At 54.4% G+C, this 17,116-nt stretch overlaps 2 protein-coding genes across 3 annotated transcripts; one reads left to right on the forward strand and one right to left on the reverse strand.

The window, feature by feature from the left end:
- Nucleotides 1–1,365: 1,365 nt before the first annotated feature.
- Nucleotides 1,366–5,266, reverse strand: CALR (calreticulin). The gene is made up of 9 exons (XM_025916004.2): nt 5,104–5,266; nt 4,634–4,735; nt 4,228–4,431; nt 3,701–3,795; nt 3,402–3,611; nt 3,209–3,322; nt 2,980–3,123; nt 2,238–2,330; nt 1,366–2,147 (listed from the first exon to the last, which is right to left on the reverse strand). Exons 1-9 carry the CDS (start codon nt 5,192–5,194, stop codon nt 1,947–1,949), a joined length of 1,254 nt encoding a protein of 417 aa, XP_025771789.1. The 5' UTR covers nt 5,195–5,266; the 3' UTR covers nt 1,366–1,946.
- Nucleotides 5,267–8,095: 2,829 nt separating this feature from the next.
- Nucleotides 8,096–16,634, forward strand: FARSA (phenylalanyl-tRNA synthetase subunit alpha). Of its 2 annotated transcripts, none has more exons than XM_086698945.1 (13): nt 8,096–8,634; nt 11,175–11,312; nt 11,395–11,493; nt 11,577–11,695; nt 12,629–12,721; nt 12,806–12,934; nt 13,011–13,126; nt 14,555–14,660; nt 14,756–14,855; nt 14,947–15,115; nt 15,218–15,295; nt 15,449–15,563; nt 16,239–16,634. In XM_086698945.1, the coding sequence occupies exons 1-13, from the start codon at nt 8,488–8,490 to the stop codon at nt 16,375–16,377; spliced, it is 1,548 nt and encodes a 515-aa protein (XP_086555071.1). In that variant the 5' UTR covers nt 8,096–8,487; the 3' UTR covers nt 16,378–16,634. The 2 variants fall into 2 exon arrangements, with proteins under 2 accessions (XP_086555071.1, XP_025771915.1); XM_025916130.2 differs by having other exon boundaries at nt 8,099–8,634; nt 14,576–14,660.
- The last annotated feature ends 482 nt before the right edge of the window (nt 16,635–17,116 follow it).

The raw sequence follows: 17,116 nt of genomic DNA on the forward strand, positions 1-17,116 counted from the left end.
TTGGATTTTGGGAATGAACCTACAGTACTAGTTCCTGGGTGCCCCATCTCTCTCTTGCTCCTTCCCTGACCACTTTGTTCACCCCAGTATCCCCAGTCTGACCCAATTATTTAAGTAAACTTTCACCTTTCAAGGCTTCCCTACACTGAATACAGAATCTCTCCACCAACTTTTCCTGGATACATCAATTCTAGAGGCCTCCCAGAGGGGTGGGGCTGGACCACAGAACACAGTAGGGTAAAGCATGGTGAACCATCCAATGAATATGGACTTGAAGGATTGCTTAGCCTAAGCTGAATATGGTGTTTTGTGGGACTGGTTGGAAGCAAGGTTGGGCTTATCTCCCAGTTACTAGGTGGCCTTCCCATCCTGCATCATTTCCTGCCTCCAAACCTGCTCTTTAGTTTCCAAGCACTCAACCCAAGCGCAGCACCAGGCAGTTACCAGATACCTCACGCATTGCTCAACTGTGACAAGGTCCTGCTGTTTTTCTCCTCTACGGCACACCAAGCCTAGATGTTTCCACCACAGGCCAAGCTGTCGAGGACTTCTTGCCTCTCCCCTGCAAGAGGCGACATGAGCTCCAGCCTACTTACAGGACTTCAGTGACAGCCTTGTGGTCCCCAACAAGAGATGGGCCTAGGAGAGCCTCAGAGGCCTAGACTTCGTTGACCTGTCATCTCTGTACCATCCCCCCCGTGGGACCATCTCTTTCCAAGAATTTAAAGACCACCAGCAAAGTATTTACCACCTTTGAACCTATATTCATGATTATAAAAGGAATAGCTTTTAACACCAGCTGAGACTTTTACAATGTGGTTAAGGGGCTCCTGGGTGGCTCAGTTGATTATGCACCCGATGGCTCAGGTCACGATCTTGCAGTTTAGGAGTTCGAGCCCTGCGTAGGGTTCTGTGCTGACGGCTGAGCCTGGAACCTGTTTTGGATTCTTTGTCTCCCTCTCTCTCTGTGCTGCCCCACCCCCCTCACTCATGCTCGCTCTCTCAAAAATAAACATTAAAAAAAATTTTTTTTTTTAAATAAGTATATATGGATGAGGGTCCAATGGATGGCATGAAATGGTGCTAAGGTGTGGGTTCATAGCCCTACTATACCTCTTACTAAATTCTGGCACACAGCCTCAAACTGAACTGGTATAAGAAACAAACACCAATTCGGTGCAGAGGCTCAACGAGTTCTCATGTGGAGTATCTGTAATGGCACTTAACAATTGCTCTCCTCCGACTGGTTTGGGGTTGTGGGGGTAAACAACAACTCCTATCACCTTATGGGACATTTAATCAACACTTCAGCTGCTGAAAAATGAGCCTTACTCGAGTCCCATCCCCCAGAAGGAGACACAGGAGGAAGACACAAAACTTAATTTAATAGAAATTTTGTTTGTAGTTCTTACATTCTCAGTGTGACCCGAGCTGGAACCCACTGCCCCACCCAGAAGTGGCCCAGTCCTGGGAACAGGGGAGGAAGGGAGGTGGTGGGTAGGGGTCAGAGCTCAGGCCCTAGGAGCCCTGTTCTTCCTCAGTGCTGGGGGGGGCTGGGGATGCCACCCTCTTCTCCTGCCCCCCTCTGGGATCCAGGAAGGAGAGCAGATGGAGTCTCGGGCCTGGGGCTTCTCCTCCACATTCCCCTGCCCCCTCAGGTTGGAGGGGGACTAAGGGATCTGGGGAGAGAAGGGGACAGAAGAAGCCAAAGATGTCAATTAAGAAAGAGGAGGATCAGGAATAAGGACTAAGGAGAATCAAAGACAAAACACCAGTTTAAAAAAAAACGGGGGGGGGGGGAAACAAAACCAAAATCCACCCCAAATCACAACCCGCCTGGAAAAAATGAAAGTTCTCCAGTCTCATAGAGACATTATTTGGCGCAGCCGGCTCTGCGGCGGGAGCGCTCAGGCCTCAGTCCAGCCCTGGAGGCGGTGGTGTGGCCCCTACAGCTCGTCCTTGGCCTGGCCAGTGGCAGCATCTTCCTCCTCCTCTTCCTCCTTCTCATCCTCGTCCTCCTCATCCTCATCCTTGTCTTCCTCGTCTTCCTTGTCTGCCTCCTCCTCTTCCTTACGCTTCTTGTCCTCCTCTTCCTCCTTTAGTCTCTGTTCCTCATCTTGCTTGTCCTTCATCTGCTTTTCCGCCGCCTGTACACATACCACACCCGTACTTCAGGGCCGGGCCCCCACCCACCAGACCTGCCCACCTCCAAGCCCAGGATCAGACCCTGGTCCCACCTTCGTGACACCCCAGGTCTCGTTTCCAAACTCCTCTGCGTACGCCTCGTCGTTGGTGATGAGGAAGTTGTCAAAAATGGTGCCAGACTTGACCTGGGAGGCAGGAGGATGGGTGGACGGGTGGTCAGAGGGGACAACACTCCCACCCCCTCTGTTCCCAGGACCACTACACAAGGCCCTTCACTTTCTTCATCTGTAAAATGGGGTCTCGGTCCCTTGTTCAAGTATTTTTCCAGTACCTTCTACCACCCAGGCACCATTCTAGGCACAGAATATTTGTCAGTGAATAAAACGTCAACCTGGTCTCTCTAATTTTCTTCCTTTAATTTTTTTTCTAAAAGTCACATTTATTTATCTGTTTATTTATATTCTTTCAGCAAGCTCTACTCCTGACGTGGAGCTTGAACTCATGCCCCCAAGTATCAAGAGTCGCATGCTCTACCAACCGAGCCAACCAAGCATCGGTGAAACTAATTTTCTAATGGGGTAATCCAATTAACTTCTAGTTGTTGAGGACAGCTGAACAAGCTCCTTTGCATAAAGGGACTGAAAATGGTAGCTGGCACATAAATAAGCAAAACCTCAAAGAGAGTGCTATGAGCGCTCCATAAGACAGACCACGAAATTCTTCAGAAAAAGCACTGCTTTTGGATCAGACCAGCTCGGGGTTGAATGCTACCGTCCCTTTCCTCCTGGGTGACCCTGAACCTGTGAAGTGCTCCAGGTATCCCCTCGGTCTCACCTGCCAGAGATCTAAGCCCAGGACAGCAAAGTTTTCATAGGCATAGATGTTGCTATCAGGGGAGTACTCAGGGTTGTCGATCTCTGGGTGGATCCAAGTGCCCTTGTAATCTGGGTTGTCGATCTGCCGGGGCTTCCACTCGCCCTGCAGAAGGGGAAGGTAACCAGTGGGTGAGTGGGGGTCAGCATACTCCCCACTGTGCGTCCCCCAACCCCGCTCAGAGCCCCACCTTGTACTCAGGGTTCTGAATCACTGGTGGTTCCCACTCTCCGTCCATCTCTTCATCCCAGTCCTCTGGCTTTTTAGCATCAGGGTCAGGAATGTGCTCGGGTTTGTCCCAGTCCTGAAGGTACATAGAGAGGTCAGTCAACCCAGCTGTCCTCTACACCCTCCATGTAGGGAGAACCTGCCCAAACACCAACCTCAGGCTTGGAGTCTGTGGGGTCATCAATCTTGGCCCGCTCGTCCCAGTCTTCAGGCTTCGCAGCATCAGGATCCTTTATCTTCTTGGGAGGCAAGAAGTCCCAATCATCCTCCAAGGAGCCTGACTCCACCTGGCTGTTGTCGATCTTCACCTCATAGGTGTTATCCGGCCGCACAATCAACGTATACAGGTGTGTGAATTCATCATCCTGAAGAGAGTGGGAGATGAGTGGCCCCGCCCACCAGGCTGGCCTCTGACACTCCCCTATCCGCCTTTTGTCACCACCCCCAGTCACACCTTGCAACGAATGTCCTTGTTGATCAGCACGTTCTTGCCCTTGTAGTTGAAGATGACATGAACCTTCTTGGTGCCAGGGCCACAGATATCCGGGCCTACGTGAAGAGTTGGTCCAGTTAGAGCAAGAGGATGCCCACCGTAGCAAAGCTCCCCGCCCCCACTTTACAAAGCAAGACTTGGTTCTTAAATACAGATCTGCAAAGGGTCACAACACAGGAATCAGCCTCTGACTGGCTCTAAAGGGCCGTAGGTGGAAACTTTCACAAAGGAAATAACCAACCAACCAACCAGAGCTCTAGAATTTGATACAGCTAATATCAGGAAATAATTGCATAAAACACCACAAATTAACAGTTTCACACCAACAAATAACAATGCAATCCTCCCGTTTCCCCTCCCAAGGCAAGCCTCAACTACATAAATACAGTCCATATTCTCAAAACTACCTGTCACCAGCTTTAAGGGTCCCTGATATTTAAGTCTCCCTGTAACTAATCAGAGGTCAGCACCAGGGCGGGGCCCCTCACCAAACATGATGTTGTATTCAGAGTCTCCGTGCATGTCCGTCTGGTCCAAGCCCTCTGGAAATAGCTTCACGTAGCCGCCCCCACAGTCGATGTTCTGCTCGTGTTTTACTGTGAACTGCACCACCAGCGTCTGGCCCTTGTTGCTAAAGGGCTCAAATCTGGCCGACAAGGCATAAAAGCGGGCATCCTGGCTTGTCTGCAGCCCTAGCAAGAGACCAGAGTGAGGTCATGGCTCAGCCCCAACCTCCATAGACCCTAAGTATTGGCCGTACAAACCACTGCCCCTTCCTCCCCCCCCTGCCCCGCTCATGGGGATCCCAAGCTATGTCTGTCGTGTGCAGGAGCTTCCTCCAGGAAGTCCCCCTGAATCCGATCACCGCCCCCCCCAACTCCGCCAGGCTCTTACCTTTATCCTTTTCCTGGTCACCGTAGAACTTGCCGGAACTCAGAACAAATTTTCCAAAATCTGACTTGTGTTTGGATTCAATCCAGCGGTCGGTCCACCCGTCTAGAGGATCAAAGGGGCAGGCTCAGTGCGGCCGTACTGACCCACTCCACCCCCACCGAGTATCTTCCAGTAGCCTCAAACTGCTGCGGATTGGAAAAGGGATAACCCCCGACTGCCCCCGCCCCAACCTCTAGTTTGACACCTTGGATGGCTTAAAGGATCCTCCGCCAAACCCTAACTCACGCCGCGAGAGTCCGCTGCACCCTCGACGCTCCCCAAGGGACACACAACGGAGGCTCGCCTGCGGCTTTAGTCCCCGGAGGCCACCGTATTGGCCCTCTAAGCAGTAATTACAAGCGACAACGCAGATCTAGGCTGGGGGACCGCTTTCGTCGTCGCGGCGGCCTCGAGGCGGGACCAGGCCTTACCTCCGTCCAGAAACTGCTCCTTGAAGTAGACGGTGGGCTCGGCGGCGGCCAGGCCGAGGAGGCCGAGCAGCAACGGCACGGGTAGCAGCATGGCGGGCCGAGGGGGCGGCGGCGCGCGGGCCCTTTAAACCTCTCCTCCGGCGGCGACTCTGCAGTAGGAACGGACGCTGCCGCCGGCCGCGCGTTTTTATACCCTACTGTCTCTCAAACCAACCTGGCCCGGCCTCTTGTCCCGCCCTCCGCACCTTATGATTGGTCAGCGGTCACGGCCCTGACTTTCCATTGGGTCCTTGTCGTCTGAGCAGGTTAGTATGTGCCTCGGAACGCAGGGTTCCCAGATGGCCGATTTCTATTGGCCATACAACTGGCCAATGAAGGACGACCACGCGTTGTGGGGGCCGCCCACCGATGTGGTGGGGGCCTCGAGCCCCTCTGGCCAGGTCATGTGACCAGACCTCGACCCAACCCCGCCCTAGCCCGCGCGCTTAGCTCCCGATCTGGGAGTTTAAAGAACGCGCGCGAGTGCCGCTGTCACTGCTCAGGACCGGGGTCCTGCCCCAGCTCGCCTTCTCTCGTCCCCTCTGCGGGTAAGGGTGGGCAAGGTTTTCTCAGCCACTTTCTACCCTGCAGTTGGGGAACCCCTACTGACGCGTTCTCTCTCGCTCGCCCCCGCCCCGGGCCACGGTGGGGCAGAGGGCGCCTGAGCTCAGAGGCCGAGTCCTTGGGTCTTCACTTCATCCCGGTGCCACAGCCTTGCAGGCCAGAGAGTAAAATGTTAGCTCTCTCCTCTCTTGCCCCTAGTGCCCTGGCCGCCTGTCAGATTGCTGCTGTGTGACCGGGGCAAGTCACTTAGCATCTGAAGACACAGGAGCCCCTAAGAGGCTAGGAGGAGAAACTTTGGCTAGGTGCCGCCCTACAAAACCGCTTTCAGTGCTGTTAGGGTTGTCCTGGGACAGAGGGAAGGAAGCCCAGAAGGCTCCAAGATGTGACTATAGGCTGTGGTTCCCAGAGTGGGGTAGGGTTGTTCCTCTAATTGCGGCCTCTCCTTTACCCCTCCCTCAGCCAGTAAAGGGGTCGCTGCCTGTGGTCTCCCACAAACGGCCTGCCTTTTGCAATTAAACGGCTAAAGAAAGAGAGGATGGGGGGTTCCGTTGGGGAGGAAAAAAAGAGACAGATGGTGGGGAAGATAAAGTCCAAGGGAGATGGGCAGGACCCCTGAGTCTAGAGTCTTCTGAAGCCAAAGGCACGTGACTGACAGTGACAGACACCATCTCCCTGCCCCCAAGCTGCAGGAAGCAGGAAGGAGGGCTGGGGGTTTCCCAAACCCTGAGCAAACAGGCTCTGGACCTGGGAACGTGGGCTTGGAAGGGGGAATCCTGGCAAAAGCAGGGAGGGGGGGGGTGCTTCGGGGATAGTGGTGGGGACTCAGAAAAGGGAGGAATAAGGAGTCTTGGAGAAGTTGGGGTTCTGCCCCAGGCAGTATCCAGTATCAGCCAACCTGAACCCCCCCCAATCCCTGGTCATGAGGAGCCCCAATCTGGGGTGGCCACTGCAGGCCTGCCACTGACCCTCCAGCCTTCCCTCCCTTCCGCCATATGTCATGCACACACGAGCTTGGTGCTTCCTGCTCGAATGTGGACACTCTGACGGTCTTATTCACTTTACCATCCCCCAGTGTCTCTTGCAGCACCTGGCACCCGGCAGGCTTAAAATCTACTCGCTATGTGACAGACAGAAGGAAAGACTCTTGGAGGAATTCAATAAACAAAACAGGAAGAAAGTGCTTTGAAGCTAAGAAGGGACTTTGAGGGACACATCCCGAATTTTTATCAGGAGCTTACCGTAGGGTCAGGATTGGGTGATGTTGCGTAAACCCATCTTCCCGGCTCAAATAGTATTCGTGATGGTTAAATGAGTAAAGGTGTTCTGCTTAGAATCGTACTTGTCACATGCTCCACACAGTTGACTCTTAGCAAGTACGTGTACATGTGTGGGTAGTATTTTCACTTAAATAACCTGCGTTCATAGCATCTCTATCCAGGCAAGGAAACAGGCACAGAAGGATTAAGCGATTTGGGTGAGTGGCATAAATGGGATTAGAATCTACTTACACTGCCTACTATAATCTCCACTGGCCACATGTGACTGTTGACCATTTGAAATGTAGCTTGTCCCAACTGAGATGTGCCATAACCGTAAAAGCACTCATCAGATTCTGGAGACTTAGTATGGAAAAAGAATGTGAAGTATTTCATTAGTAATTTTATAGTAAGTATGGAAATAATCATTTGGACCTGGCAAGTTTGGTAAATTCTTCCAATTAATTTCACCCATTTTGTTTTTGACATTGCTACTAGAAAGCTTAAAATTAGATTTGTGTCGCGCCTTCTATCTCTACAGGCCAGAACTGGTTTCGAGTATGCATTATTGCCCTGACATTGATCTTCTCCGAGCATTCAGGGATGGGGGGGTGGGATCGGAGGTGTTTATAGTTTCTGGCACCATATCTAGCAACTGTTTGTTGCTAGAGACCTGCCACCCTCTTGAGCCTCCATTTTCACATTTGTGAAATGGCGATATCAATATCTGTATCAAAGTTTTTGGGAAAATGAAATAACACACCCGAAGCACTTAGCACTGGGCAGAGCACACAGGGATGTCCATGTAGGTTAGCTGCTACCTTGACTGTAACTGTTATTAGTTGACTCCCTCTCCCCTTTGTATATAAGGATAGTCCCTACCTAGTCTCCCTTTAAAAACTTGAAAGTAAGGGCGCCTGAGTGTCTTAGGTAAGTGTCTGACTCTTGATATTGGCTCAGGTCATGATCTCACAGTTTGTGGGAACAAGCCCAGCCAGGCTCTGCGCTGACAGTGTGGAGCCTGCTTGGGATTCTCTCTCCCTCTTCCCCCCCCCCCCCCCGTTTGTTTTTTCTCTCTTAAAAATAAACACTGAAAATTAAGGGGGGGGGACCTTAAAAGTAGTTGACCAGGGAATGACTGTCCCTGAAGCCCACCACCTACAGCCCTCCCACAGGCCAATACAGAAAGGCAGAGGGCTCCTGGGCACAGAGAGACAGAAGTCCAAGGTCACACCGCCTGCTGGAGGTGGGGCTGGGTGACACTTAAAACAACTCTGTGATTCTGTCCTTGAGGTTTGCAATTTGGCCTCTCTAGTCCACCAGACACCACTATTCCAGCTAGGGTGGAGGTGGGCACGGTGTCCCTCCCACCCCCTAAGGTTCCATCGCCACACTGAAGATGGCGGCATTCTGAACCCGGCACAAGGTCCGCCACGCTCAAGATGGCGACACACACTCCCGGCGCCGGTTCCGGTTCCGGTTGTTCAGGCTCCGGCGGGATACGCCGAGCACGCTGGGCACAGCCATGGCGGACGGCCCGGTGGCGGAGGTGCTGCTGAGGCAGCTGGCGGCGGCCGATGGCGGCCTGGACAGCGCGGAGCTGGCGGCTAAGCTGGGCGTGGAGCACCAGGCAGTGGTGGGCGCCGTGAAGAGCCTGCAGGCGCTGGGAGAGGTAAGTCGGGCCCGTGATGCCTGGCCTTCTCGCTTTTGTACGTGCAGTCCTCTTGCCTGGAAGGCACTGCTTCTTGGGGAGTCCTTCAGGAGTCCATCCTGGGGTGCGCGGGCAGGGAGTCGGAAACAAGTGAGAGCCCGGGAGCGCTGACGTTCCGTTCGCAGTAAATGTCCATTGAGGAGAGAGTTGGCGGGGGCGAGGGGCACGATGGTGGACCAGGAAGAGGCGGTCCCTGCCCTCACGGAGATTGCGATCTAATGAGGGAGACCCTCAGGTGACCTGCAGAGTGATGGAGGAAGCACAGGCAACCCAGAGGTGACAGCTGGCCCAGCCTGGGGAGTCAAAGAGAACGTCCTGGAGGAGGTGGCAGCCGAGTCGGGCCTCTGCACTGAGGAGGAAAGCTTCAGGATCAATGGTGGGAACGGGAAACAGGCGTAGAAAGGCATTAGTAGAGCCAAAACGTACAAGGCCTCGTAGGTCTTTATCTCATGGGGGTACTGGGGGAGCTGGAGCCAGTCAGATGTATGTGCTGTCTGCATCACTTTGGGGAAGGATTGGCAGGGGCAGGACTGGTGGTGAGGGGAGGAAGGCAGAGGCTGGCACATCCCCAGGGTAGAGGGCATGGTGTCTGGCTGTAGGGAGGCGGGTGGAAGGGAGAGGGGATTCCTGGCAAGGCAGGGGGAGCATGGGATGAAGCCCAGCCTTTTTGACTTGGACAAGTGAAAGGTGATAGAGCCATAAGAGGAGAATCCGAGAGGCCTGTAGGCCCCCCAGGAGGCTGGATCCTCAAGGCTAGGAATCAGAAAATATAACTGGGGTATGTATTCATTGAACTCATATTCTGTGCCCCACTTTGGTCTCAACTTCATTTATCATCTAGTCCTTGCCATAACCGGAGGATGTTAGCACTGTTACGCCCGCTTTGCAGATGTGACAGTTTCTGAGCACTGGTCAGTAGCTTGATCAGCGTCATGAGAAGGGACAGGCAAACCTGGATTTGAAATTAAGCATTCAGGGGAGCCTGGGTGGCTCAGTCGAACATCTGACTTCGGCACAGGTCATAATCTCCTGGTTCGAGATTTGAGCTCCACATCTGGCTCTGTGCTTACAGCTCAGGGCTTGGACCCTGCTTCGGATTCCGTGTCTCCCTCTCTCTCTTTGCCCCTCCCCAGCTCATGCTATGTCTCTCTCTCAAAAATGAATAAACAATAACAAAAATTTTTTTTTTAATTTTCTTTTTTTTGAACGTTTATTTATTTTTGGGACAGAGAGAGACAGAGCATGAACGGGGGAGGGGCACAGAGAGAGGGAGACACAGAATCGGAAACAGGCTCCAGGCTCTGAGCCATCAGCCCAGAGCCTGACACGGGGCTCGAACTCACGGACCGCGAGATCGTGACCTGGCTGAAGTCGGAGGCTTTAACCGACTGTGCCACCCAGGCGCCCCAACAAAATTTTTAAAAGACAAAGAAATTGAGTATTCAGGCTGCAGATCCTGAGGTTATCAGTGCAGGAAAGGTATCTTGTGGGGTGACAGTACCTTGTTTGATGTGGAATTGACTTGTGCTGGTCACAGAAGGTTTAAATAGTGGCTATTTGATGTGGTTCAGTCTAACAGCAGAGATGGTGATAACAATGATAGGAACAGTGGTTAGAATTTATGCAGTGTTTGCTGCTTACTGAATCCGTTACTTGTCAAGAAAACTTCCTGTGGTAGAGCCCATCACACCCTTCTCTTGTTGATAAGAAAACTTGCTCAGGGAAGTTTAACAACTTTCCCAAGTTCACACAGGGAGTGAGGAGCAGAGCTGGGAATTAGAATGAAAAGGGAGCTAAGCCCTATGGGCCCCAGCTGGCCTTGCCCCTCTTTTTTTTTTTTTTTTTTTTAATTAAAAAAATTTTTTTTAGCATTTATTTATTTTTGAGACAGGGAGAGACAGCATGAACGGGGCAGGGTCAGAAAGAGAGGGAGACACAGAATCTGAAACAGGCTCCAGGCTCTGAGCCATCAGCCCAGAGCCTGACGTGGGGCTCGAACTCACGGACCGCGAGATCATGACCTGAGCCGAAGTCAGATGCTTAACTGACTGAGCCACCCAGGCGCCCCGACCTTGCCCCTCTTTATACGACCTGGACCCATCCTTACCGTGGAGCTTTGGGTCCCTGTGTGTAATGTGGACACGGGGGCCCTTCTCTGACACTCCGGGCACTGAGATGTGAATACGTCAAATGTGGAGACAAGTCAATTCACCCGGGACCTTAAAAATCTTTCTTGGATTCGAAAGCAATCGAATTTATTTTTTTGCTAGGTACCATTCTTCGTACTTTACCTCACTCTGGGAGGTGTGAGCCATCTCTCATTATCTGCATGTTACAGAAGGGAAACTGAGGCTCAGCAAGGGGCAGTCACTCAGCTGGGAAGTGGTGCAGCTCGGATGTGAGGCAGGCTTCGGGCACTCTGCAAGCCCAGTGCTGTGGTGAGGGCGTGCCTGGCTCTGAACCCTGTCTCTGTGCGCGCCCCCTCCCCCATTTCCCTGCAGATCATTGAGGCTGAGCTACGTTCCACCAAGCGCTGGGAGCTTACCGCTGAGGGCGAGGAGATAGCCCGGGAGGGCAGCCATGAGGCCCGGGTGTTTCGCAGCATCCCCCCGGAGGGCCTGGCCCAGAGCGAGCTTATGGTAAGGGCCTAGGGACAAGGCCCAGGGAGGTGACGGGGTCAGGTGGCCCCATGCTCCACTTACTGTGGCCTTACTCCCCCAGCGACTGCCCAGCGGCAAGGTGGGCTTCAGCAAGGCCATGTCCAACAAGTGGATCCGCGTGGATAAGAGTGCAGCTGATGGGCCCCGTGTGTTCCGAGTGGTGAGTCCCTGCGTACAGGCGGGCAGGTGTGCACATGGGCACCTGGCCCTCACAGTGCCTCACACCTGTCATCATCACGGCAGGTGGACAGCGTGGAGGACGAGGTGCAGCGGCGGCTCCAACTGGTCCAGGGTGGGCAGGCTGAGAAGCTGGGTGAGAAGGAAAGGAGTGAGCTCAGGAAGAGGAAACTGCTGACCGAAGTGTGAGTGGGTGCCCCCTTTCCATCAGCCATCACCTGTGTGGTCCCGGAGGAATGGGGGGAGGGAGCCGTCCTGCCCACACTGGGGCAGTGCTGTCAGTGTCCTCCAAGCTGTGTTTTACCCTATGGTTGTCAAGCACTCATGCCAGGTTCATGCCGCCTCAGGGCCTTCGCTCATGCCACGAGTTCTGCCGAGAACTGTCTCCTCTTAAGCCAAGCTTGGGCATCACACCTGTGCCTGTGTGTCACCTTAAAGAGGCCATCCTGACACCGATCTCTCCCTTTGAGTTCCGTAAAAGCTGCTCGCTTATACTTTCCATTCTGGGTGCCATGTTTATTTCCTTTACGGCTCTGATTTCCGTGTCTGAAATTGATTGAATGCTGGGACCTGCACAGGCTGGGGGCTCTGCTCTCACAGGGCTGATGTACCCTTTGAGCAGGTACCAAGTGGCATAGTGGTTATGAGAACACAGACTGGAGGAGGGCTGCCCAATCCAGGTCCGGGCTCCTGGCACTTACTAGTTGGGTGACCTTTGCCAAGGCATTCGCTCTTTCTGGGCCTCAGGTTCCTCATCTGTAAAATGATCTCTTTTCACAAAGTAGTGGGATGATTGCAGTGGAAGAGAAGAGAGCCTGGCACGGGATAAACCCTTGAGACTTGACCTATTATTCTTACTCAGCTGGGTGCTTAAGTACCTTGAACAGGTCCTGGCACATAGTAGATTCTAGTTAAGTGCTTGTTGAACGAATAAGTGAATGGGCACAGCAATGTAGGTGTGGGCCCAATAAGAGAATTTCTGGTGACGATAAATGTTGGGAAGAAAATAAAGTAGAGCGACTGAGTGGGGAGTGTTGGGGTCAGCCTCAGATAGGAGTTCAAGGGAAGCCTCTGGAAAGAGGTGACAGTGGGCAACCCCTCCTCTCCTCTGGCCTCAGGACCCTGAAGACCTACTGGGTGAGCAAAGGCAGTGCCTTCAGTACCAGCATCTCCAAACAGGAGACAGAGCTGAGCCCAGAGATGATCTCCAGGTAGGGAGTGGCCCCAGGGACTGGGGTAGGTCTGGGAGGGAGGGCAGCCCTCACCAGGCCCCTGTGCCCTGCATCCTCTGACAGCGGCTCCTGGCGGGACCGGCCCTTCAAGCCGTACAATTTCTTGGCCCATGGCGTCCTCCCAGATAGCGGCCACCTGCACCCTCTGCTCAAGGTCCGCACGCAGTTCCGGCAGATCTTCCTGGAGATGGGGTGAGCACAGGGCCGGGGCTGGGGCCGGCCCAGCCACAGGGCGCAGGCCAGACGGTCAGGCTTCATCTCCCTCCAGGTTCACGGAGATGCCGACAGACAACTTCATCGAGAGCTCCTTCTGGAACTTTGATGCACTTTTCCAGCCCCAGCAGCACCCAGCACGTGACCAACACGACACCTTCTTCCTTCGAGGTAGGTGGGGTGGGCGCCACCATCAGAGGCGCCGGGCCCGGGCAGAACTTTTTGGAGCGGCATACTTACTTTACGGAATAAACTCCATCCTCGCTGTGGCCCACCGGGCCGCTGTGAGCTGGGCCCGTTGACCTCTGTGACTTCCTCCCACGTCCTGTCCTGCCCACTTCGTGGCCCTGGCCCGTGCTGCCAGGCAGCTCTCGACCAAGGACCATCTTCTCCCAGATCTTCGAGGTGGGCTGCAGCATCAGACCTCTGCTAACGTGTCCCCTCACAGAGGCCACCTTGACATGCCTTTGTCCCCCCAAGGTCAAAACGTCCCTCGTACCTAGTCTCTAAGCTTGGTTCCCATTTTTTTCTTTTTTTCGCAGTGCTCAGTACTGTCTGAAATTGAATGACTTTCCACAGTGATTGTCATCGTCCCGCACAGGAAGGCAGGGGAGGCCACTGAGTTGGGTGCCTGTTACCCGGCCAGGAGCAACAGTGGCCTTGCTGTCATAGTTACCATGGCCCCCAAAACTTACTAAGTACTCACCACATGCCAGCCGCTGTTCTAATTCTCCTGCCAATTGTGGGAAGTACCGCTGTTAGCTCTCTTCTACACATGAGGAAAGTGGGGTTCAGAGAAGGAACATCGCTTGCCGGGGTCACACGGCTTATAAGCGGTGAAGCTGGGATTTGATGTCAGGCTTTTCAGGTGTACCAAAATGATGTTTCTGGAAAGGGATCTTAAGAATTTGCATATTCACACAACAAGTGATTGTTCGGCCTCTCCCGTGTGCCAGGATCTTTATTAAACACCTGGGTTACCGCAGGGCACCTGGGTGGCTCAGTCGGTTGAGCGTCCGACTTCAGCTTAGGTCATGATCTCGAGCTCCGTGGGTTCGGGCCCCGCATCGGGCTCTGTGCTGACAGCTCAGAGCCTGGAGCCTGTTTCAGATTCTGTGTCTCTCTCTCTCTCTCTGACCCTCCCCAGTTCATGCTCTGTCTCTCTCTGTCTCGAAAATAAATAAACGTTAAATAAAATCAAGTTTGTTTAAGTAAAGGCTAAAGGACATAAGGGAGAGAACCATATCTGGGAAGGAAAGTTCCAGGAGAGAATGGCCAGTGCAAAGGCCCTGAGGCTGGAATGTGCCTGGTATGCTGACGTATCAGCTGGGAGGCCCTGTGACTGGAGGGAGTGATCAGTTAGGAAGGAATGGGAGGTGACAGGACTGCATCACCAGAGAGCGAGCTTCATCACCTCCCCCCACCCCCCACCCCCCCACCCCCAGGGAGACGGAGGGCTCTGGGCAGAGGAGGGATGTGACTGACTCGGATGTTCGCCAGCACCCTCTGGCTGCCGTGGGTGGCGAGGGTGGGAGCTGCACGTGTTGCTGTCTGTCCTCTGTGCAGTGGCTGTTTGAGAAATGCTCCTTGACTGACCAGGTGATGCTCTGTCCTGCCCAGATCCAGCTGAGGCCCTGCAGCTTCCAATGGACTACGTCCATCGGGTCAAGCGGACCCACTCTCAGGGTGGCTACGGCTCACAGGGGTGAGGCGGGCCCAGGGCTTCGGGGTGTCGGGATGGGGGAAGAAGGTCGGGGACCTGAAGGCCACAATGTGGACTTGCCATTTGTCCTCCCGAAGGTACAAGTACAACTGGAAGCTGGAAGAGGCCCGGAAAAACCTGCTGCGCACGCACACCACGTCGGCCAGTGCCCGTGCCCTCTACCGCCTGGCTCAGAAGGTGCTGCTCAGCCTGGGCAGTGGGGGAGGCTGGGGGCTGTCCTACCGGCCTTCTGACCTACTCCCGGGCCTGGCCTGCCTGTCGCCCCCAGAAGCCCTTCACGCCGGCCAAGTACTTCTCCATCGATCGTGTGTTCCGAAACGAGACCCTAGATGCCACACACCTGGCCGAGTTCCACCAGATCGAGGGTGTGGTGGCTGACCACGGCCTCACCCTAGGCCACCTCATGGGCGTCCTGCGGGAGTTCTTCACGAAGCTGGGTAGGCAGGCGGGGCCACAGTGGGTGGTGTTAGTGGGGCCGAGGATGCCATGGCCGCCAGGCTCATCTTCCACTCCTCTGTTCCCCTGCTTCCCCTGCCCAGGTATTACCCAGCTGCGCTTCAAGCCGGCCTACAACCCCTACACGGAGCCCAGCATGGAGGTGTTCAGCTACCACCAAGGTCAGGGTGGAACCTGGTCCTGAGAGGGGGAGGGATGTCTCAGGCTGCCTACGCTCAGCCCGGGTCCCTTTCACTGCCAAGCCCACTCCCAAGCTCACTGCCAGACCCAGCATCATCCACATGATCTGCCCTGTCCTTCTCCTGTGTCTACAGGCCTGAGGAAGTGGGTGGAAGTCGGGAATTCTGGGATCTTCCGCCCCGAGATGCTGCTGCCCATGGGACTCCCCGAAAACGTGTCAGTCATTGCTTGGGGCCTCTCCCTGGAGCGGTGAGTGTCCAAACCACTCAGGGTGTCTGACTTGACGGGCCCGGGGGCCTGCAGACCTTCAGCACCGTCCATCTATTCACTCACTCGATAAGCCTTTAGTGAGCATCTGCTGTATGCTTGGTCCTGTGCTATGAGGATGACAGCACACATCCCTGCCTCTGTGAAGTTAGGGTCGTAGTGCAGTGAAAAGGATGATAATTAGTAAGATACATAAGTAAATCGAACAGGTAAAGTCTGGAGTGTGTCTGAGGCCAGTAAGTGCTGTGGGGAAAATGCAGCAGGGAGGACTAAGGAGACAAGGTTGTCAGGGAAGGCTTCAAGGAAGAGGCGGTATCTGAGCAAAGACTGGAAGTGAATGGGAGTAAGCCAGGGGAATACTGGGAAGGGTGTTCAGTCAGCAGGAACAGGCAGTGCAAAGGCCCTGAGGCAGGAATGTGCGTGCTGTGTTTGGAGAACACTGAGAAGGTCGAGGTGGCTGGAGGGAGAGAGTCAGTAGAGTGAGATGAGATGAGGGTGGGAAAGGGGCAGGACACAGGACACGTCAGGGCCTTGTGAGCCCTGGGAGCAACTCGAGCTTTTATTCAAAGGAGATGGGAACCGTCGGAGAGGGTCTGATCAGAGGAGAGCGTGACCTGACGTGGTGTTAAAACTGTTTCCTCCCTTCCCCACCCAAAGCCCAACAATGATCAAATACGGCATCAACAACATCCGGGAGCTGGTGGGCCACAAGGTGAACCTGCAGATGGTGTACGACAGCCCCCTGTGCCGCCTAGACGCTGAGCCGGGGCCCCCACGGACACAGGGCACCGCATGACGTGGACCGCCCTGGGATAGCCCGCCTTCCCTGAGCCCCTGCCGTCCAGCCCCTTTGCATCCCTGCCAGTGACCCTCTCGTATTTATGAGGCCTCTGTGAGGCCATCCCCCCGTCCCTGGTAGCTCCTCTTTCCCCATCTGCCCCACGGTCCTAGGGGTGGGGGGTGGGAGCCTGGTAGCAGGTATGATCTATGAAGGGGGGCCCTAGGGAGCCCTGCAGGCCAGCTGCTGGCTAATAAAGTGGGCATTTGTCCTCATATGGTGCCTTTCCTTAGGGATGGAGGAGTGTGAGGAGTCCTTGGTGTGAGGGGTGGTGGGTTGGGGATCCTGGAACCTCAGGAGCCCCTGGCTTGCCTGAGCCTGCTCCATCCCCCTGGGGAGGACTGGCTCCATCAAGCATTTACCCATCACCTGGTGGTGCCAGGCTGTCCTCTAGGTGAATGGAACAGAAGCCCCCTGCCCCGGGCGAGGGGCATTTGGGAGGGGAAGGTCAAGGCAGGTGCCAAGATTCCCCCTGGGAGCCCAGCATGGTGGGGTGACAGGGGCAACTTTAAAACACCGCCCCCTCCCCTCCTCTTTTTTTTAAAGAGCAGTTTCTGGCGCACAGCAAAATTGCGCAGAAAGTACGGAAATTTCCCTGTATACCTTCTGCCCCCACGCATGCACAGCCTCCGTTCTGTCAACATCTTCGCCGCCAGAGGGGTGCATTTGTTAAAATGAATGAACTACACGTCCCCCA

The sequence above is a fragment of the Puma concolor genome, chromosome A2, assembly GCF_028749965.1.
Source record: "Puma concolor isolate L17-30 chromosome A2, mPumCon1.1.hap2, whole genome shotgun sequence".
Lineage (NCBI taxonomy): Eukaryota > Metazoa > Chordata > Mammalia > Carnivora > Felidae > Puma > Puma concolor.